Source organism: Pseudophryne corroboree, chromosome 9 (genome assembly GCF_028390025.1).
Source record: "Pseudophryne corroboree isolate aPseCor3 chromosome 9, aPseCor3.hap2, whole genome shotgun sequence".
NCBI classification, from domain to species: Eukaryota; Metazoa; Chordata; class Amphibia; order Anura; family Myobatrachidae; genus Pseudophryne; species Pseudophryne corroboree.
The window spans coordinates 76259829-76283922 of NC_086452.1; the positions used below are offsets into that span (position 1 = coordinate 76259829).

The 24094-nt window shown below is 45.4% G+C and overlaps 1 protein-coding gene across 1 annotated transcript in view; it reads left to right on the top strand.

Moving 5' to 3' along the window:
* TXNDC12 (thioredoxin domain containing 12) overlaps nt 1-23766 on the top strand; it is a 52522-nt gene extending 28756 nt beyond the window's left edge. Inside the window, exons 5-7 of the mRNA XM_063939542.1 lie at nt 8451-8520; nt 10133-10216; nt 19721-23766. Of these exons, the coding sequence (XP_063795612.1) occupies nt 8451-8520; nt 10133-10216; nt 19721-19797 (231 nt within the window). The 3' untranslated portion in view covers nt 19798-23766. The remainder of the gene's footprint in view (nt 1-8450; nt 8521-10132; nt 10217-19720) is intronic.
* Nucleotides 23767-24094: the final 328 nt, after the last annotated feature.

A 24094-nucleotide genomic window follows, 5' to 3' on the forward strand; every position in this document is an offset into this window, starting at 1 on the left:
ATACAAGAAGCAGCAAACAGCATTGTAGCCCACATGGAAGCTGCAACATCAAGGCAGGCCCAGTAGCGGATCTATAATGGGTGCACATGGGTGGCTGAGTCAGTCCACACACTCTGTATATGTTCTCTGCAATGTCTGCCCAATGTGCAATATATGTGCCCTGCAAGGTCATTCCTCCCCTCCCCCTCCCTCCGTCCCTTCCTTCACTCCCTCCGCTCCATGGCCAGCCCGTATGTTCTGCTGCATAGGTTTTTAAACAATGAAAATGTGTGCTCCAAATATATTTCAGTTCCTAAACAGACTGGAATTTATTTCCTGGATGTGGCAGAGAGTTTTTAATAAGGAAGCTATAAACACTAAAGGAGTTAAGACCTAGGTCTTCACTAAGGGCAGAGGACGAAAGCGAATGTTCCCATTTTTAAGAGAAATTATGTATAGTGCAGAATCTGGGGAATTTGATGAAACACCTAGAACATTTTAACTGGATAAAGTGAACATTTTAGTGTAACATATACAGTGTGTGAGTGTTTAGGTTTAACTGTTACATCTACAGTACATACACACACTGCCTGAAGAACCAAGCCGTATAGTGGCACAGGACCTGATTCAGAGATGGAGGAAGTCCCGCAGCCGCTGAGTCTTTGTATGCAGCTGCTGTACGATGATATACAAAGCACCAGGAGGCATCTTCTGTGTTCATCAGCATCCTGAATGCTTGAATAATCTGTATCTGATCACTTGCATGGCCTTTGGCCAATTGAGTAACCCTCAAATGTATGCAAGATGGCCGGGCTGTTCGCTTTGCTGGGCGAGGAAGTCTGTGTCCGAAGATGCAGACCCTGGATTAGCCACTCCCAGGAAATGGGGACGACACCCCATCTATTTTCTGGAAACTCTGCCCAGCACCGCCAACCCCTCCCCAGTACCCTCCACCCCCAAATAACATGCTACAGTTCAGGGAGCATTGTGTGCAGCTATGTAGGATCTGTCCTGCGCATGTGCAGAACGGTTCCTGTGCAGGTTCCTCACCATCGGGTTTACGTACATCTCCAAATCATGCCCACAACTGGAGAAACGGCACGAATACGAGGAGTTGAGTGCTGTGTCCATAAGTGATGATCTCTACATGTATTTTGACATTCTAATATATGTTGTTTTCTCTTACGTCCTAGAGGATACTGGGGATCCATTTAGTACCATGGGGTATAGACTGGTCCACTAGGAGCCATGGGCACTTTAAGAATTTGATAGTGTGGGCTGGCTCCTCCCTCTATGCCCCTCCTACCTGACCCAGTTTAGAAAATGTGCCCGGAGGAGCCGGTCACGCTTATGGAAGCTCCTGAAGAGTTTTCTGCATTTACTGTTCTGTTTGTTATTTTCAGGCAGGACTGAATACCACCAGCCTGCCTGCTTTGTGGGACTTAGGGCGGGGACGGCCCAACCTCTTGAAGGGTTAATGGTCCCGTTCCTCGCTGACAGGTCACTAGCTCCTGAGGGAACTTTTCGCAAGCCCCACCACAGCGAGCGGACTTTTCCGTAGCACACCGCCACCCCTAACAGCCAGGAGAGTGGTGAGTACTAAGCCGGCGTCCCGGTTAGCAGGTCGCTGGCCGTTATGGCGGCATGAGGGTACGGAGATGCACAGCTTCTAACCGGGGCGGACTGCTTCTCCAGACTCGATACACAGTGCAGACGCACCGCTTCTGAGGGGGCGAATTGAGTCGCAGTACACTGTACACAGTACCCACACTGGCAAACACAGACTTAAAATGGTTAAGCACTAAATTACTTTAGCCAGTATAAAAAAAAGCGGTAAGACCTCGCGCCTTTGAGGGGTCAGGGCTTCACTATGACCGGATCCAGAAGCACAACAGCGCCATTTTCCCTCTGCAGTGGACACATGCTGACTGACAGGAATGCACAGCTCCTCTGGAGTGACTCCAGCTTACCTCAGCGGTACCAGGGGGACATAGCATGGGGGGAGCGATTATTAGTGTACTAAGTCCCCAATCTGGGTACTTAGTCTTCGACCCGGATAAGCTTGGCATTAGCGATAAGGGCGCTGTGTGCTGGCTCCATAATTTCTCTCTCTCTCCCTGGAAGGGCTCTTTGTGGGTTAATTGTGCTCTTAACCTTTTCGTGTGTGTGTGTGTGTGTGTGTGTGTGTGTGTGCTGTCACATTTACAATATGTCAGGCAAATAGCGTGTTACATGTACGGCAGAGTTCCTCTTCCCCAGGGGGTTCACTACAGTGTACTCCGTGCAGTGTACCTTCCCAGGCTAGCGGGGCAGAGCCAGCATGGCTGGATTCTATTAAAGGAATGATTTCCCATGTTTCTACTAAATTGTCCCGCAATGAGAAAGAGATGCAATACTTAAGACAGTCTGTGGATGAGTTTATGAACAGAGACTCAGTCCCCAAACCAGCGTCTCCTGCCATTTGTCCGCAAAAAACGTACTCTGGCCCATATCCTGCAGTCTGACTCTAATCATGATGGGTCAAACATGGAGGAGGGGGAGGTGGACACGGGGAGAGAGGGGGGGGGGGGGTTGCTACTCTGTCATAGCTTCTATAAGAGCCTCAATTGACTATCAGAGACGTTCTGCAAATTCCTGATAAGATGACAGAGGTTGTTTGAGGAAACTTATTTTAATATAAAAAAGATGTCCTCAGTCACTTTTCCTGTGTCAAAGGAACTGAATACCCTGTTTGAAGAACCATGGGTTAATTCTGATAAGAGATTTCAAATTCTTAAAAGGTTACTCTCATTCTTTCCTTTTCCTCCTGAGGATAGGAAAAAAAATGGCAAAATCCACCGATAGTGGATGCATTAGTATACAGGCTGTCACGGAAAATAGTGTTGCCTGTCCCTGGTGCAGCCTCCCTGAAAGACACGGCTGATCGTAGAATTGAGACCACACTTGAATCCTTGTATACGGCTGCCGGGGTGGCCCAGAGACCCACTATAGCATGTGCGTGGATTACCAAAGCCATTGCTAAATTATCAGGTAACCTAATTGAGAGGTTGGATTCCTTATCTATGGGGGAGATTGTTTTACTCCTGCAACATATACAGACTCTGCAAACTTTATGGTGGAAGCCATAAAAGAAGTAGGTTTGCTTAATGCACGCACCACTGCTATGGCAGTGTCAGCACGCTGGGGCTTATGGCTAAACCAGTGGACTGCGGATGCAGACTCCAGGAGAGGTGTGGAAGGCCTACCCTTCACAGGAGAGGCCTTATTTGGAGATGAACTAGACAAATGGATCTCTAAATGGATATTCCTTCTGCAGCTCCCCCAGCCAGGAAGGCCTACTCAAGACCTAACCTACAGTCCTTTTGGACTGCCAAGTTTAAGGCCAAAACCAGAGGTTCTTCTACAGCCACCAGAAGCGCTAGAGGTAAACCACGGAAAACAGCAGCTGCTAGTTCTCAGGAACAGAGCTCAACCGCTGCTGCCTCAAAGCCTTCAGCATGACGGTGGACAGCGATGCCTGGAGGACTGCAGGTGAGTGCCCGACTATAAAAAATTTTCAGTCACATCTGGACAACATCATGCCAGGATACCTGGGTCATAGATCTTATTTTCCCAGGGCTACAGACTGGAGATTCAGGAGCTCACACCTCACAGATTCTTCAAATCAGGCTTACCAGCTTCACAAGAGGTACGTATAACCTTACAGGATGCCATTCAAAAACTGGTAACAGACTCCGGTCATTGTTCCAGTTCCACCTCCTCTACAAAACAAGGAATATTATTCCAACTTGTTTGAAGTACCGAAACCGGACGGTTCGGTAAGGCCGAGTTTGAATCTAAAAATCGTTGAACCCGTACTTTCGAGTGTTCAAATTCAAGATGGAGTTTCTGAGAGCGGTGATCTGAGGTCTGGAGGAGGGGGAATTCCTAGTGTCTCTGGATATCAAGGATGCATACCTTCACATTCTGATCTGGCCGCCTCACCAGGCTTATCTACGGTTTGCACTGCAGGACTGTCACTAGCAGTTCCAGGCCCTGCCTTTTGATCTCTCCACGGCACCGAGGGTGTTCACCAAGGTGATGGCAGAGGTGATGTTTCTCCTTCGCAAGCAGGGAGTGAACATAATTCCGTACCTGGACGATCTTCTGATAAAGGCACCGTCCAGGGAGAGGTTGTTGAACAGCATTGGCCTCACAACCAAACTACTCCTGGATCACGGGTGGATTCTAAATCTTCCGAAAATCTCAGAGCCAACTTGGAGGCTCCCATTTCTGGGAATGATACTGGACACGGAGTCACAGAGTTTTTCTTCCGTTGGAAAAGGCATTGGTAATCCAGTCGATGGTTCGGGATGTCCTGCAGCCTTCCCGGATATCGGTGCATCTTTCTTTCGCCTTCTGGGGAAAATGGTGGCCTCTTACGAGGCTCTTCAGTATGGAAGGTTTCATGCAAGACCCTTCCAGATCGATCTGTTGGACAAATGGCCCGGATCACATCTTCACATACACCAGAGGATTCGTCTGTCGCCAAAGGCCAGAATCTCCCTTCTGTGGTGGCTACAGACTTCTCAGATAATCGGGGGCCAACGGTTCGGGATTCAGAATTGGATTCTGCTAACCACAGCCGCAAGCCTCAGAGGTTAGGGAGCAGTCAGGGGGTGCAGTTTCAAGGAAGTTGGTCAAGTCAGGAAGTTGTCCTTCCAATCAACATTCTGGAACTCAGGGCTATATAGAACGCCCTTCTGCAGGCCTCTTATCTTCTTCAAGATCAGGCCATTCAGGTCCATTCGGACAATGTGACGGCAGTGACGTACATAGGTCGTCATTCAGAGTTGTTCGCTCGCTAGCAGTTTTTAGCAGCCGTGCAAACGCTTTGCCGCCTCCCAGCTTAGCAGAAGTGCGAACGAAAGGATCGCAGAGCGGCTACAAAATATTTTTGTGCAGTTTCAGATTAGCTTCAGACCTACTCAGCGCTTGCAATCACTTAAGACCATTCCGTTCCTGATTTGACGTCACAAACACGCCCTGCGTTCACCCAGCCACGCCTGCGTTTTTCCTTTCATGCCTGCGTTTTTTCGAACACTTCCTGAAAACGGTCAGTTGACACACAAACGCCCTCTTCCTGTCAATCACTCTGCAGCCAGCAGTGCGACTGAAATGCTTCACTAGACCTTGTGTGAAACTACATAGTTTGTTGTAATAGTATGCCGCACGTGTGCATTGCGCCGCATACGCAGAAGTGCCGTTTTTTTGCCTGATTGCTGCGCAGCGAACAAAAGTAGCTAGCGAACAACTCGGAATGACCACCATAAACCACAAGGCGGAACGGAAAGCAGAGCAGCAATGTCGGGTGTTGAGAATTCTCCTCTGGGCAGAAAAACACGCTGCGGCGTTGTCATTCAGGGAGTAACCAACTGGGAAGCAGACTTCCTCAGCAGACACGACCTACACCCGGGGGAGTGGGGCCTTCACCCGGAGGTATTCAGGTGCTTTACACGTCGAAGGGGATATCCGCAAATAGACATGATGGCCTCTCATCTCAACAAGAAGCTCAAGCGGTATTGTTCCAGGTCGAGAGATCCACAGGCAGTGGCAGTGGACGCTCTGACGACTTCATGGGTCTATCAGATGGTGTACGTGTTTCCTCCACTTCCTCTGATCTCAAGAATTCTGAAATGAATAAAAAGGGAAAAGGTTCAAGCAATTCTCATTGCTCCGGACTGGCCATGCAGGCCATGGTACGCGGTCCTTCTGGAGATGCTCCTTGGAGATCCGTGGCCTCTACCTCTTCGCAAGGATCTTCTGCAACAGGGCCCGTTCGTCTATCAAGACTTACAACGGCTACGTTTGACGGCATGGAAGTTGAATGGCTGATTCTAGCCAGGAGAGGCATCCCTGACTAGATCATCCCGACTATGATCCAAGCCAGGAAGGGGGTAACATCTAAACATTACCACCGTATTTTTGAAGAAATGCGTTTCTTGGTGAGAGAGCAGAAAATATTGTGCAGTGGAATTTCATTTGGGACGTTTCCTGCTTTATCTGCAGTTGGGTGTGGATGTGGGCCTACGTCTGGGCTCCATAAAAGTCCAGATTTCGGCCTTGTCCATTTTCTTTGAGAAACAATTGGCTTCTCTCCGAGGCCCATACGTTCTTGAAAGGTGTTCTGCACATCCAACCCCCCCTTTGTGCCTCCCACGGCACCTTGGACTCTCAATTTGGTGCTGCATTTCCTCCAATCGGACTGGTTTGAACAGTTACAGGAGGTAGACGTAAAATATATCTTACATGGAAGACTGTCACACTGTTGGCCTTGGCTTCAGGAAGACGTCTGTCGGAGCTGGGGGCATTGTCTTACAAGAGCCCTTATTAAATTTTCCATGAGGACAGAGCTGAACTTAGGACTTGTCAGCAATTTCTTCCTAAGGTGGAGTCTGCGTTTCACATCAACCAACCTATTGTGGTTCCGGTTGTTACTGACACCTTTGTTACTTCAAATTCTTTGGATTTTGTGAGGGCTTTGAAGGTGTATGTGAAGAGAACAGCTTGTCACAGGAAATCAGACTCGCTGTTTGTTCTTTATGATCCCAATAGGATTGGATGTCCTGCTTCAAAGCAGTCGTTGGCACGCTGGATCAGGCTCACTATCCAGCATTCTTATTCCACGTCAGGATTGCCGGTTCCTAAATCTGTACAAGCCCACTCTACTAGGTCGGTGGGTTCTTCTTGGGCGGCTGCCCGCGGTGTCTCGGCCTTCCAGCTCTACCGAGCAGCTACTTGGTCAGGTTCGAATACGTTTGCAAAGTTCTACAAGTTTGATACTTTGACCAAACTGAAGGTCCTCAGAAGCCAATCAGTTTTGTAGGAATCTCAGCACTCTCCCACCCGGTTTGGGATCTTTGGTACTTCCCCATGGTACTAAATGGATCCCCAGTATCCTCTAGGACATAAGAGAAAATAGGATTTTAATTACCTACTGTTAAATAATTTTCTTGTAGTCCGTAGAGGGGATGCTGGGCGCCCGCCCGGTGCTTCGTTCTTCCTGCACGGTTACTTGGTTAAGTATTATTGGTTGGTTCAGCTGTTGCTGTTCCTGTTTCAAGTTTGGTTAGCATGGCTTTCCTCATGTTTGTGTGTGCTGGTTCGGAATCTCATAACTATCCTTCTATAGCCTTCTCTCAAAGTATGTCCGGCTCCTTGGGCACAGTTTTCTAGACTGAGTCTGGTAGGAGGGGTATAGAGGGCGGAGCCAGCCCACACTATCAAAATCTTAAGGTGCCCATGGCTCCTAGTGGACCCGTCTATACCCCATGGTACTAAATGGATCCCCAGTATCCTCTACGGCAGACATGTCAAACTCAAAATCCCAACTGGGACGAATAATCAAAGTCTAAGTCTTGTGTGGGCCGCAAGAAAAAGAAAGAGTCTTATCTGCAATAATATAATAATAATAATAATAATAATAATAATACCATATATCAGTGTGTGCCAGGGGCTGTTATTCCCCCTTATACAGTATATCACCACCAGCAGTGCCTGATACACATAATTGCCCCCTCGGTGCCAGATGACACATATGCCCCCCTCGGTGCATTTTATATAAAATAAATAAGTACTATTATTACTATATAGGGGAGAGAGGACTGCATTTTATATATGAGGGTGAATAACAGCTCCTGGCACACACACACAAACTACTATCTTTCTGAGTGTGCCAGGAGCTCTTATTCCCCTCATATATAAAATGCGGGCCTCTCTCCCCTATATAATAATAATGCTATTTAATTAATAATAATAATACTATTTATATTACTTGTTATTGGCCATATATATTTAGCCCCCAGCAGTGTGCTCACGCTGTTTATTCAGCGCTTCCGCTCTGGTAGAGCAGTGCCACCTCCGAAGAACACGCTGCGCCTGGCCGCTGGTGTCAGTCAGACGCCAAGTGTATCCCTGTCTCCTGCGGCGCGGCCCTGTGAGCGGAATCAGGTGCTGTTTTGTGAGCCAATGAAAGCTTGCGGTCCGGCAGCCAATCAACAGCCGCAGCTGCCGGTCCGCGAGCTCTAATTGGCTCAGGAACCGGCGCCTTAATTAAAATATCAGGAGTCCGCTTTAGCCCTTCTCAGGTCAGCGCACAGCCCGCGGGCCGCAAAAGTAGGCGGCCCCCGAGTTTGACACCTATGCTCTACAGACTACGAGAAAAGGATTTACCAGTAGGTAATTAAAATCCTATTTTTTTATGTATTTGCAATATTTATTTTTTTACTATATAGTTTTAGATCATGTTTTATCAGTGTATATTTTGTATCTAAGATATTAGTATCTATATAAAATAACAATTTGAGATACACGCTGTATATAATACCTCAGGTTCACCTATTTCCCTGTGATGACTGTAATTACACCTTTTATCACTTTACCAGGAGATTGGTTACTTAAATGTTTTATTTTTCATTGCTTGTTTTACGTAGGATGAGGAGGAGCCAAAGGATGACGTCTACAGCCCAGATGGGGGATACATACCTAGGATTGTGTACCTGGGTGAGCTTTATGTGAAGAGACGGATTACTGATAGCGTAGATGTAGGGAGTACTGCTTTTATTTTTTCAGATATACTAGAAAAATGAAAAACTGTATTTAGCTGTTGGCAACTCTTCCACATAAAACTACCTATAAAACAATTTTCCGGACTGTCCTCCATAGTTTGCTTATGTGCCATAGGGGAAGCAGGTGAAAGCCACATTTTCCAGCTAGAAAGCAGTTTTCATAATGGCTAAACCAAAAGACCTTATTTGTGAGAGTGGAGCCTCTCCACCCAGCTGTTACTCTTATGAATACTGCGTCATTTTTCTCCTAAAAAGTGCAGTTTGAGCCCCCACCCCACCCTGAGAGCTTGTTCAGACCATAGGGGTTATTTATTAAGATAAGTTTAAGATTGCGGAGTGCAGTAACCGCTAGCAAGTTATCACAGTTCCCTTCCATAGTCTTTATTATACTGTAGGGCCCTGCATTTGGACATTCCACTAATACAGTGCTTTTCAATGTGCAGAATGGGGGTAATTCCAAGTTGATCGCAGCAGGAATTTTTTTAGAAGTTGGGCAAAACCATGTGCACTGCAGGGGAGGCAGATATAACGTGCAGAGAGAGATTTGGGTGTGGTGAGTTCAATCTGCAATCTAAATTGCAGTGTAAAAATAAAGCAGCCAGTATTTACCCTGCACAGAAACAAAATAACCCACCCAAATCTAACTCTCTCTGCAAATGTTATATTTGCCCCCCCCTGCACTGCACATGGTTTTGCCCAACTGCTAAAAAATTTCCTGCTGCGATCAACTTGGAATTACCCACAATGTTCAGTATTTCTGGGTGGTGATCTGTTCATTTGATGACTTTTGGGCCCCGCTTAAGGAAGTCATAGTCCAAGAAAGGTGCATTACAGTGGATGCTCGCGGAGAGAAAGAGGGGACGCAGCCAAATTACCTTAAATATTAAGGCAGGCCTGGCCAACCTGTGGCTCTCAAACTGGTGTAAATCTTCAAATCCCAGCATACCCTCCCACTGATCAGCTGGTAGAAAATGCTGGGACTTGTAGTTTCAAAACCGCTGGAAAGACGCAGGTTGGCCAGACCTGTACTTGAGGGTAAGCATTGTTATCTGCATTTCCGTTGCAGATAACAGCAGTGTTCAATGTTTCAGGGATTTATGCTTTTCTGTGGGGCTCCAGCACCTAACCCACAGTATGTGTTGGGACCTCCTGTACTAGACCAATCAAATCTATTTTCTATGGTTGTTATGAGCTGCCCACTGTGTTAGTGAATTAACCCCTATAGAGTCTCTACAAGTAGGAAATGTTAAACATCTAATAAAGTACTAGTTATTTTATTTTTGTGTTTCCATTCCTACCTATCCAATTGCACCTTCAGTGTCTCTGGCCCAGCCTCCCCAGCACTTCCACTGTCTATTGGGTTCTAACAAGACCCTATTCCTGTAACTGCTTTTCTCACTGTGTGTCTCTTAGTGAAAGCATATGCTTGGTCGACCTCCAGGACCAAACCCAAATCTAGCCCTCCTCCCCTGACCTCTTCACTTCTCCGCTGGCTAGTGTGAATAGCTGTCTTGTTATACGTTTTTTCCAAACTCTTTGTGTTGCAGATCCCAGTGGGAATGTCCACCCAGAGATAATCAACGCCAAAGGGAACCCAAGTTACAAGTATTTCTACAGCTCTGCGGAACAAGGTATGCAAGAGGGCCTCTACAGTGAACCATCCAAGCTATGTTTTATGAAGGTCTAGGATTTTAGTTCTGTTAGTTTCCTTTAAAATACAGATACATAGTAACTAATCTCTACATTTCTCTTTCATCCACTAGGGGACACTGGAGTCCTATACAGTAGGGGTGTGAAGCCTTGAACCGGAGGTGTGGCACAATCTTAAATTAGCATTGTCTGCACAGCCGGCTCCTCCCCCTTCACATCCCTCCTCCCTCAGTTTGAAAAATTGTGCTGGAGGCACAATACGTGGAGCACTTGAGCTCCTGACAAACAACTAAAAGGGGGGCTGCGTAACCCTAATAAAGGGGGGACAAAGCTACCTCAGGTCAGAGAGACAAAGATCCCTATTGCAGGGACCTGCATCTCTCCACAGGAAATCCTCCAAGAAAATAGTGAGTACTGGTCGTATAAATAGACTAGGGTTTTTCAGTAGTAAAAGTTTTTTTTTTTTCTCTTTCTCTTTATAGCTTTGCTGTTAAAAACTGTCTTGTATAACTCCCCTTTATAGAGACTAATTAGGGAAGGGCAGAGCAGACAAAGTATGGCCGGCGCGTGGGAGCCCTAGTGCGGGAGCTATTTCAGTGACTCAGCCTGTCTTTCCCTGTAGGCATAAAGCAGCAAGTATTTAAACCCATCGCCGGAGCGGAGCACAGGCACCGATACGGGAGACGGACCCATCGCGCGCGCCAGCCGGCGGCTCCAGGGCGCGCTGCACACTACAGAGAGAGAGCACAGGCGCCGCTACGGGAGACGGACCCGTCGCGCGCACCAGCCGGCGGGACCGGAGCGCGCTGTGTAGCGGCTACACAGGGGACCAGTAAATGCAATCAAGCACTAAATGTTAAATAACAGTGTGGCACACATATATATGTTTTTTTTATAGGAAGGCCATGTTTTTTAACGTTTTGGCGCCAGGGTGAGGTGAGGGATGGGTCCTCCCCCACCAGTAGTGTACATAGGAAAAAGGCTATTAATAAAGGAAAAACTCCCCCTGCTGCACGGCCTGAATAGAACAGGCATTAAGATAGTAGAGAGAGTTAGGCAACAGCTCCCTCTGCTGGTGAAATGTATATATACAATATGAGGATCTCCTGAAAAGTAATCAAACTTTACAAATTTATATTTTCAAGGGACGTCTGTTTCAAAGATCCCGGAGAAAATACACGGAAGCAAGCCAACTCTAACATCGTAGCTGATTACAGTTGGGGTGTGAGGGTTGCGAGTCGGCTGGTGTTTTATTTATTTAAAAAAAAAAAATTTTTTTTTTTTTTTTGGCCTGTTCCTTTTATAAAAGGGGACAGGTAATTCCAGCCGGATCCAATACCTTCGCTTCCGTCATCTCCCAGTCTTTCTCTTCCTAGTTTAAAGGGTGAAAGCGCTGCGTAATACCCTGATGAGGGGTTTTATAATAACAAAAACAACATGTCTAAGGCTACCAAGACCTCAAAGACCTGCTATGTTTGTACGAAATGTAACAAGAAGAGCACGCGGGTCGGCAGTTCCGGGGTGTGCGACTCCTGCTTGGACAAGGACGCTCTACCTGGGAGCAGTGCTCTGGCTAACGCATGGGAGGACAACCTTGCTAATAGAATCTCCAAGGAAATGGCAGAATCCCGCAAACAGCAATCGGAATGGGCTGCGGGCTTCTCAAAGACAATGGAGGAATTTCTCATCAAGTTAACGCCGCCCGCACACGCTGAGACGACTGTGCACAAGGCTGTTAAAAGAACTCTTCCTATTATACCAGAATCTGAGGAGGAATAGGGTTTTCTTCTGGATACGGAAGAAGGCGAGTTAATTGAACCCATCCTAGACGCCGATTTTCCTGAAGAAGACTCTGCGATCTCGGGTCTGGATTCCTTAATTGACGCAGTAAAGGACATCCTAAGCTTTAAGGAAGAGGAAGTCCGGGAGCCGGAAGATTTCGATTTGTTCGAATCCCAGAAACCGCATTCAGCAGCGTTCCCCATTCCTAAATCCCTCCAATCTCAGATGGAGAAGGCTTGGAAACAACCGGACAAACGTTTTCAATTTCCGAAACGTTTTCAGGTAACTTACCCCCTACCTAAGGGTGTAATGGACAAGTGGGAGTCTCCACCGGTAGTGGATGCTTCACTAGGAAGATTGTCAAAGAAGACAATCATGCCAATTCCTAACGTAACTACTTTAAAAGATGCATCCGACCGAAAAGTTGACACAACGTTAAAATCAATGTTTGCAGCGCAGAGACCTGCGATCGTCTGTGCTTGGGTCAACAAGGCCATGGGTGCATGGTCCGGCCGTATTGTACAAGCTATTGAGGAGAAAATAGCTTAGAAGAGATTACACAGCTGGCGGAACACATTCGAGAATCTGCTTCATACTTGTGTCAAGCTTCTAAGGATATTAGCAGAATAGCATCACGCATATCTGCATCGGCCATATCGGCTAGAAGGATTTTATGGCTCAGAGAATGGCAAGGTGACTCTGACACCAAGAAGGCGGTAGAATCCATTCCCTTTGTGGGTGAAATGCTGTTCGGACCAGAATTGGACAAATGGATTTCGCAGGCTACAGCGGGGAAGTCCACTTTTCTGCCTACTCCTTATACGAGAACCGCTCCACAGATTAGGAGAGGTTATTCGGGACCATCGTTTACTTCATTTAGATCACAGTCCTTTCGAGCCCGAGGTAGGGGTTTCGGTACACAAGCACGCGGGGGCAGAGGTAGAGGGCGCTCGCAACCAGAAAGCAGGATAAACCTGCTGACAAGACGTGGCATGACGGCCTCCCAGCTCACCTGGGGTCCCCCTTGGTGGGCGGCCGACTGGAAGGTTTTCAGGACATCTGGGCCAAAACCTCACCAGAGCTTTGGGTGAACAACTTAATCTCTCAGGAATACAAACTGGAATTTCAACAGTGGCCTCACAGTCTATTTTTTACAACAGGATTGCCTCAGTGCCCTCAAAAAGCAAGGGCACTACGGGCAGCAATTCAAAAATTACTACAAGCAGAGGTCATTATTCCGGTTCCCGCTTCTCAGAGAGGAACGGGGTTCTATTCCAATCTTTTTGTCGTGCCAAAACCAGACGGGACGGTCAGACCAATACTCAATTTAAAAGTTTTCAACCAGTTTTTAAGAGTACAGATTCAAGATGGAATCAATCCAATCAGTTATTGCAGGCTTAGAACCAAGCGAGTTCATGGTATCCATGGACATAAAGGGTGCATATCTGCATATCCCAATCTGGACTCCTCACCAGGCTTACTTACGGTTCGCACTGGTGGCGGAGCACTACCAATTCCGGGCCTTGCCGTTCGGTCTAGCGTCAGCCCCAAGAATTTTCACAAAGATCATGGCGATCATGGTGGCAGGACTGAGACTGTTGGGGGTCACGATTATACCTTATCTAGACGATTTACTGATCAAAGCTCCATCTCAAAATCGACTGCTCAAGGATGTTCAGACGTCCCATCAATTTCTAATTCAACATGGATGGATTGTCAATTTCCAAAAGTCCAACCTCATACCGACTCAGCGGATTCAATTCCTCGGCCTCATCTTGGACACGGTCCTATTACGTGTGTTCCTACCAGAGAGCAAGGTACAGGACCTACAGAGATTAGTGGCTCAGGTACTGAGGACGCAGACTGTTTCTCTGCACCTCTGTGTGCAACTTCTCGGGAAGATGGTGGCGTCGTTCGAAGCTCTCCAGTACGTCCCGACCATTCCAAATGAACCTCATTGCTCAAGGAGCAGGCTCGCACTGGCTTCTCCATCGGAGAATTCGACTTCAACCACAAGTACGGGTCTCCTTGATATGGTGGTCTTTACACAAGAACCTTACAGCCGGCAAGAAATGCGGCATTTGGGATTGGAAAATCTTGACGACGGACGCCAGTCTCAGAGGTTGGGGAGCCGTCCTAGACGACCATCAGTTTCAGGGAAGGTGGACGCTAGAGGAAAGCAAATTACCCATAAAAATCCTCGAACTAAGAGCAGTCTACAATGCCCTTCTTTTAGCAGAAGACCTGGTCATGAATCGGAACATCAGGATTCAGTCAGACAATGTCACGACGACGGCTTACATAAACCGTCAAGGAGGAACAAAGAGCAGGATGGCGTTAAAGGAGGCCACAAAGATCTTGTTGTGGGCAGAAAGAAGAGACATCATTCTCTCCGCAGTGTTCATTCCAGGTGTGGAGAACTGGGAAGCGGATTACCTCAGTCGCCAGGACATGCATCCGGGGGAGTGGTGCCTTCATCCACGGATTTTCAACATGATTGTGAGACGATGGGGTCTACCTCAGGTGGACCTAATGGCATCTCGACAAAACTATCAACTGCCCAGATGTGTCAAGAATTCGAGACCCAGCAGCAGGAGTGGACGCATTAACACTTCCGTGGTGTTACAGAAGGGTTTACATATTTCCACCATTCCCACTCACAGGGTTCTGAAAAGAGTAAAGCGGGAACAAGTGTGGGTTATTCTAATCGCACCAGATTGGCCCCGCAGGAGTTGGTACACCGACCTGCGAGGGTTACTTGCGGAAGATCCTTGGAGGTTACCTCAGAGAGAGGACCTGCTTTCTCAGGGACCGTTCCTGCACCCCGACCTAAACAGACTGCGTTTGACGGCGTGGCTATTGAAACCCGGATCTTAAGGAACAGAGGGATCCCACGAACGGCCATTCCTACAATGATTGCCGCTAGGAAGCCGGTCACAGCCAGGCACTACTACAGGATCTGGAGACGGTACATGGCTTGGTGTCAGGAACGAGGATGGAATTCATCAAACTTCCATTTATCGCGACTTCTACTGTTCCTTCAGGCCGGTCTACAGGGAGGACTCAGATTGGGCTCTTTGAAGGTTCAGATTTCGGCTCTCTCCATTCTTTTTCAACAGCGGCTAGCATCCTTGCCAGAGATACAAACCTTTTTACAGGGGGTTCTGAGGATTCAACCCCCTTTTCGTCCTCCCACGGCACCATGGGACTTAGGTTTGGTGTTAGAATATTTGAAGTCACCGATTTTTGAGCCGTTGACAAGTACAGACCTGAAATATCTTTCTTGGAAGGTCACGTTATTACTTGCCTTGGCTTCGGCTAGGCGGGTTTCCGAGTTGGGAGCCTTATCCTGTAAGAGTCCTTTCTTAGTTTTTCATGAGGATAGGGCGGAACTCCGTACAAGAGCAGACTTCCTTCCGAAGGTGGTGTCAGGGTTTCATGTAAACCAGCCAATAGTGGTCCCATCTTTCCAGGGTCTCACAGATGAGGACGTGTCATTGGATGTTGTCCGAGCTTTACGGGTATACGTACAGGTTATGTCATCTTTCAGAAAGTCGGACCATTTGTTTGTTCTTTATGATGGGCCAAAGAAGGGTTGGCCGGCCTCTAAGCAGACTTTGTCCAGATGGATTAGACTTGCCATTCGGCAGGCATATATTTCCTGTGGCAAACAGGTGCCGGTTCAGACGGGTGCTCATACTACCCGATCAGTGGGTGCCTCGTGGGCGGCTGCCAGGGGTGCTTCCACTACTCAACTTTGCAGAGCGGCAACGTGGTCTTCAGCCCACACGTTCGCAAAATTTTACAAGTTTGATACTTTTGCGTCCGGAGAATCTAAGTTCGGACGTTTAGTTTTGCAGGCCACCGACAGCACTTCCTCCCTGGGGGAAAACTTTGGGACGTCCCCTACTGTATAGGACTTCAGTGTCCCCTAGTGGATGAAAGAGAAAAGAGGATTTTGGTACTTACCGATAAATCCATTTCTCTGAATCCTCTAGGGGACACTGGACGCCCGCCTCGGTGCTGTCAACCTGCTGTGTTCAAAGTTCTTGTTTTAAACAATTAGTGCAAACAGCGTTAGTTATTCGGTTAAGAGTTCTTGGCCGCTGTTTGATATGTTGTACGGTTCGGTTCCTCGCCATGGACTATAGTGTCATGTCCTATTCTCTGTCAAATATTTCAAACTGAGGGATGAGGGATGTGAAGATGGAGGAGCCGGCTGTGCAGACAATGCTAATTTAAGATTGTGCCACACCTCCGGTTCAAGGCTTCACACCCCTACTGTATAGGACTCCAGTGTGTCCCCTAGAGGATTCAGAGAAATGGATTTATCGGTAAGTACCAAAATCCTCTTTTTACTGATTACTACATATTACTTATTCTATCCATTACTGAGCACCTGCAATGTATTTTACGTGTATTAGGACATCTACCTCCTATACCAGCGGTGTCTACCATGTGGTGAATGGGGGGGCTAGGAACAGGGGTGTGTGACAAGATCATTTGTATTGAAACTCCGTTTTCTGACACCTTGCAGAGGATTGTGCTGTCACCACACTGCTGACACCTTGCAGAGGATTGTGCTGTCACCGCTCTGCTCCTCCTCTGTACTGTGGGGGGAGGGATTTTATGTTATTTCTTCTTGCGGAAGAGCTGACATCACCTCAAGAGAAGTCAGCTATTATGAAATCTCTAGCTCCGAGACGGCAAAAATCCTTTTTTGTGCGTAGAACTAGATAAACCTGGGTGCATCAGTTGGGTTAGAGAGTAAAGGACAGAAGAGGCGAGGGGTTACAGAAGCACCTAGGCTGTTTATAAACAAGGGAGGAACAGGGCCCAATTCATGTTTGTATGGAATTGCACAGCTGCAAGGAAGCCGCTGTGCAATTCCATCTAATTCAAATTCTAATCAGCAGGAGGGGTCTGTAGGAGATGGACGCATCCTGTCAGCATTACCGAGGATCCAAGTGCTGTGTTTGAGGACCACGGCCTTGGCTCACCATTTCGACCATCCGTCACGATCCACGGTGGTTACAGGCACCTGTCAGCCTACGTAAGCTGAAGATTAGTCAGGCTGAGCATCGGATCCACACACCCAGGTTCAGAAAGTCAGATGACGAAGACCCTGGACCCGTCATGCCTTCAAAAGTCGTGCGGCACGCTCCATTTTGAAGAACTGTGCCAGTTGACAGGGCTTCGAGCGACATCGCTAGACCTGTTTTGTACCTGCGCAGACCCCCAAATATCATATTTGTATGCAAACCGTCGGGTTTGCATGCAAATATGAATCAGGCCCAAATTCAGAATTATCATTGAGTTTCTAGGGCTAGATAGTTGGAAGTAAATCAGGCATATTTTGTTCCTGAACTGTGTGCATATATATAATGCATATATTTGTCCTTATGTAGAATAGCCCGCCACTTATGATGAGCCCACGCTCTGTGTATGCTTGATATGATACTAATCCTCATCAGGCACAACTGCACTCATTCTATACGAAGAATTTAAAAAATCCCTTCCAAACAGTTGTGTATGTGCTTACATCTGATTCTGCATTTCCCGCTGTTGCGGCAACACGCACTCGCTGAGCTTTGCTGACGTAAGTACACCTCACTGCAGCCTAGATACTCCTCTTCAGCCGTAAGTGTAGGAGCCGTTGAAATACGTACAACTTTTACATAGGTTCATTTGCAAGTCACGCGCAGAGCAAAAACACGCTCTGCAAGCAAGCCTATGTTCAACTCCGCATCACCCCTTAGTGCTAACAAAATCTTTGTAAGGTGGCAAATGTTACACAACCATATAAGAACAAACAATAAATGAAGAGTATAGCGCAAATACTTATATATCAAAAAATAAGGATTGCCAGCGGTTAGTATAAAGGTTTATATTTGTATCATAATTACATTAAAAATGACATGTAAAAGAAAAACAGGAAAAGTAGAATAACCCTATATTTATAGGTGCAGATATTACTAAAATCGACAATCTCTAGAGTGCCACAGATTTGTACTCTGTTGCAACTGTAGCGATCCTAAAATCACAGCGGTTTCCTACAGAGTTACTGGATACTTTGTATCGGTTATGAACAGGTTTTCCACACTGAGATGTTTACCGGATACTTTGTGACAGCCTCTCCACAACAGTTACTTTGAAAAGCTGAATGTCAGTAAACATGCCAGCTATTCAGTGTACAGACAGCGCTGTACTCGTCTTGATTGGACGCGTGTGTGTGATTAAACTGTTTGGACACGTACGTGATCCTGCTGATAGGCAGTGTGAGTAATGTTGGACCCAAACAACGTGCAATAACACTGATACTTTGGCAGTCTTACTAGGGTATTCAATTATCCGCAAATTCGCGGCAATTTTTCGCGGCAATCGGCCGAAAATTGCCGCGAAAACGCTCCGTTTTTCAATTTTTCGCAAATTTGCGGCAATTTTTCGCCCGAAAATTTTTCGCGGCAATCGGCCGAAAATTGCCGCGAAAACGCTCCATTTTTCGACCTATTCAATTCCGACCGGGTTTCACATGAAAATTCTTGCAGTGAAAAGTGCAGGTGAAAATGGGGAAATCAGCCTGTACCCCAAAAAATGCTAAACTAACATAGGAAAACAGAAGAGAAGTGTGTTAGAGATCACATTAGAGAGTTTTTGGGGACTTAAATTGTGTGAAATGGCGGTTATATGCATTTTTTTTTTAAATGCAAAAAAATTATAGAAAGCAAGTTTTTTTGAGCAAAATAAATGCTCATTAAATTTGGGGTACATGAAAATGGGTATAAGTATATATTTGGGTCATTTTAGGGTACTTTAAAAAAAAGTGGAAACAGACCAATTACTCCCATCTGCAAGCCTAAAAAACACCTGTCCCACTCATAAAGCACCCCAATATACCTGTCCCATACCTTGAACCCCAATTTCCATCACTTTTTACTTTTTCACCCCAAAAATGACATGTCATTATTGGCCAATTAAAAATAATTAAAAACTTCAACGTGCCTAATTAGTCATAAAGGGGGGTGTCCCAGGAGTTCTGTACCATATCCAAATATTTTTACCTTAAAATAGTGACTTTTCCCAACTTTTCACCTGCTTCAGAGAAGGTGAAGTGAAATTAGTGAAAACATAAGCACCGATAAATATTCCAGGATAATTGAATAGGCTGTAATTGCATTTCACGTGAAAAGTCCGGTTTTTCACCCGAAAACCGGACTTTTCACGTGAAAAGTCCGTTATCACTGCTAATTGAATATGGCCCTTAATATCGGTGTATAACCCCTGCGGTAAGCGGTACCTTGTTAGATCGCTGCACGCCGGGTGTCTGCGGTTGCCGCTAATCCCACTACTGCTATCTCGGGGTGATATGCTCGTTCTGCCGGGAGTCTGTATACACCGATACTGGCAATAAGTCCGCAGCTAGAACAGCGTTTCTCCAAATGCTGGTACAGAGTCCTAAACGCGTTTCGTCACTTCCGGTGACTTTTTCAATGTTACACAACGACTTTTGGTTCGCTGCTCTACATCTGATATAAAAGCATTGAATTCCAAGATGAGGAGTCTTAATCTTATCTACAAGTTCATAATGTCCCAAGATTTTGTGACGTTCTGACTAACTACTCTGTTTAAACAAATATACACGACTGTACTTGTTAATGTCTCTTTATTGTAAACCCATTGCTTTGTTTTATTGTTCCCTGCAGTGGTTGAAGGAATGAAAGAGGCTCAGGAGAAACTCACTGGAAAATTTGGCACGGAACGTGCTGAAGATGAGCTATAACCCGCAAACGTTAACATCTGAAACAGTTTCCTTGAACTGTATACACTTCCTCGGAAGCTGCTTCATCCTTCCCACCTTTAGAGCCTGGATTGCCACACACTTGGTGCCCACTTCTGTGCAATTCACTCAAAGGGAATTAAAATGGCCATTTGCCAGTAGACCACCAAATTTCCAGCGTAACCGTACTCTGACCCCTATTTTTTCAGTACGCTGTCAGTCCGGTGGTGTTGGGTACAGCTTTATAAAAAGAGAACTATTTTTGAGAGAGGAAAGCCTTTCGTAGGTCCACACCTCACACTTTAAAAAAAGATATGTAACAAAGTTTGTAAAATGCCTTTATAAAATATTTACTGCGGTTAGATTTCTTAACCACTTCTGTGCCCGGTCAGGAGCCACCTCTCAGTGTGCATAAACACGTTTTCTTTGCCCCATCAGTGGCTTTATCATTTATTTTTAGCATATGTTTTTTAGTGTTTTAACTGTTAATTGAATTGATCATGCTACTTGTTCTGTGATGTGCATCATTGCTACCATGTTCTGAGTCACTATAAGTCAGGATGCAGCCCTTTAATGTGGCCCATATGTGGACTCTTTGAGAGTAATTCCACCCTCTTCATCTTAGGTCAACTTTCTTGTGACTCAGATGTAAGAGTGGTCTGTCTGGTGCCTTCAAAGCTTAACTAGCTTGCTATAGGTTAGCTGGTGCTCTGATCTCCTTATGAGATTCACTGCTATACTGTTTAACATGACACTAAACTACAAGTCCCAGCAATGCGTCTAAAACAGGGTATAACCTTCCTTCTCCAATCATTGTATATCAGCGGGCCACCGCTTGCTGGCAGCAACACTACCTCCTGATACCGTTGAGGGTTTAGACATAATAAAGGTAGCTGTCCAATTACTTTATCCAGCGTTACCCAAACCTATTGCGCAGTTCATGTTTTCCATGTCTCCTTGTTGGAGCACCGGTGTAGTCATAACTGACGGATACACTTTAAAAAGATCCACTAGTGGCACTAATTATATCAGTTGTGATTGTGTGAGGAGACCTGATGCAAAAGATAGGTGTATATGCTTGATATAAACATCAGGCTTCTAATAACCATATTAATGTATTTATTGACTAAATAGAAAACAATAATTTACTGATAAATAGCATATATTCACTGCTAATAAATATTCAATAATGCTGCATTCAGATCGCAAATGCCGGATCCTACCCGGTAAGAGAAACGTGTCCTTACCGGGTGGGATCCGGCATTTGCGCTCCTCTGCTGGCTTTCCAACCCGAGAATATACCGGGTCGGTTGCCATAGCAGCGGGGGGCGCAGCAGGGGCGGGGATGGAGGCGGTGCTGGGAGATGAGCTCATCTCCTGCGCCGCCTCTCCCTATGCTGTGAATGGGAGCCGTGTCGCATCGGAACAGCTCCCATTCACACTGCACCTGACCCGGTATTCAACCCGGTAATAACCCTTCTTTTTTTCCGGGTTGAATTACCAGGTCAGGCGACCCGCTAATTCTGCAAAGGACCTTTCACATCGCACACTGACCCGTTTCGACACGGCAATAAATGAAAGCTTCGGATAGTTTGCTGCACTCACACTGTCCCTGATAGACAGATACAGTGCTATGGCACCCGAGGCTTTGTTCCTGTATATCCTACCGTGAGGCGATGGACAGCAGGTGATTGCTGCATATCTATGGGCCCTACTACCGCAATCAATAGTCAGCTAATCTGTGAGGAGACCTGGAAAACATGCACTGCTAGGTATACCCAAAGGACTAGAGTTTAAAGACACTGACTTGGCTCCTATTTTCTCATAGTCCGCAATCTATAGTTTGCCACTAACAGGATCTGTATTCAACTGCCATTGCTAATAGGTACATTATAGTATTAAATTGACAACTGGGTTCCTCCCCAAGCGTGTATTGTTATTTCTTTAATTACCACTGCAAGCAGTATTGCCAAATTAGAGGTGAGTTCATACGGTAATCTGTGGGACAGCAATGGTTAAGGCACCATTGTCCTTGGAATCCTGAAGAGATGATGTTTTGCATATTTTGCTAATCAGGGTCCTGGCCGACGAGCCATTCCTTTCATTGCCTGGAAATAACATTTGCAGTACTTTCTCTCTACCTGTAGGTGGCAGTGTAAGCTTGTCTCATTGCTGTACAGCACTTCACCTGTCTCAAACTCATTTATATTCTGTTGATCCCATTTGTTCTTTACTGCTCTTAAACTAAAACTATAACCTGCATACAATGGAGACATCTCTTATGGGCCTAACCGGTATTTAGCCTTCTCAGTGGGGATCAGTGACAAATCGTAGAGGGACTGTCTGCTGTATATTCATGAAGTAATGGTAACTAGTGGCATCCCCTCAGCTTTGCACCATTGGCAGCATCCCCAATCATCCTGTACTTGTCGCGGCCCTGGCTCACATCACTCTAGGAACCGGTCCAATTCAATTGATTCATTCCACGTATAAGTCGTCGTGATTGTTGTCCCTCAACTTCTGTGTTATCACAGTATATATGCTTTGTACTATTGTTCCAAGCAATGGCTAGTTAATTGCCCGGGACCGTAATTACTTCAGCAATAATATGAATACTGACTCATTGTAAGACTCGAGAATTATTCAGTTTGATTATACGTCTTTCCCTTTGATTTGTTCTGGCCAGTGTAAGAGCAGTGTTGGCGTTATATCACTGACAATGGTGTAGAGACACAGGTATTTAGCGTGGTAGTGGCGTTACCTTTTTAAATAGTCTTGACTTGAAATTCAACAGGAAATATATTTTTTACATTTATAATAAATATTCTATTAATATTCTTGTATTCAATAAATGCCAAGAACTAGTACATATTGTAAACCATGCAAGTGTTCCTAGCAGGTGTTTTATGTTGCAGGTACTGCGCTCTGGGATACATGCACTTTGCACGAGGAGGCGGCCATTTTGTGTGCTCAGCTGTTATACACCACAATGCGACCTATCCATTTATTGTAACTGAGATATTGACACAGGGCCTATCGATGAAGTATTAGGCTGCTGTCTCTCAACATGTCCACTTCCGTTGCATGTGGGCAACAAACACTTTAGAAACGTGTATTTTAAATACATTTCTAGCTCAGTTCAGACGTTCCAATGTGTGTCCCTTTGCAGATCTTCTAAAATTTTAATTCCAAAACAGAATTCAAAGTATTTGAATTACATGGGATCTTATTAGTTTGGTGTGCAAGACATTGGGCTATGTTTTCCCAAAAGTTTTCCTCCGTTCAAAAGAAGTTGCTATGTAACTCAATTATTGCTTTCATCTTTTAGCTTAAATTGTACTATAAATTTTATAGAATTTGGGTGTTTTTTTTGCATGGTTATGAATGCCTCTCATTATTGGGGGGTTATTTTGTGTTACTGTAATTGGTTCTCTGCCTTTTTTCCCTAGTATTGTTTCACAGTCAATGCCTGATGCTACAAGAAGAAAAATGTACCTCATAGAAGTCGGATATTTTTGTTTTTTAAAATGTTCTGTAACACACATTACGGTATATAAAATATATGTGTGTGTGTGTATATATATATATATATATATATATATATATATATATATATACACACACACACAAATTATATGTACATAGAATGTCAGATGGGGATGCACCAAATCTTCAATTACTTTTGGGGTTTGCGCAATCCTGACTTTAACATGATTTCACAAATAAAATACCAGTGTGTTATACTTTTTATGGAGGAGGGGGTTGTATTTGGGTTGTGATGACGTGATTCACTGCATCGCAAAATCAAGGTCCCGGGAAGCTGGTCTACTCTCTCTGTAGTCCAGGAGTGTAGTTTGTCAGTGACTTATATAAATGCAATTGAAGTGGGAAAACATTTTCTCCATAAATAGTACATTTTGCAATTTTATTGGAATTCAAGGAAATGTAATAAAATCTAATGGTTATAAATTATTTGATTCCTACGTAATTATTTGACTCTTCAGTGTCTGATCAACATCAGTTAGAATTTGTTCTTAAAGTAAAAAATTAAAATACAAAGGGTTGTTTCTTGGAAGTATATGCAAAATCCATTTTTTTGTGTCAAGTCTTTTACATATGTAATAATTATTAACAGTTGTTTATGTAGCGCACACACAATCCTCAGCGCTTTACGGAGGTTCATTTGGCCATTCACATCAGTCCCACACCCAACCCCAGTGGAATTGACAATCTATGGATCTCATTCCGCTTCAGAAGCAGTTTTGCTAAAAAAAAATAAAAATCTGCTACTGCTTACAAT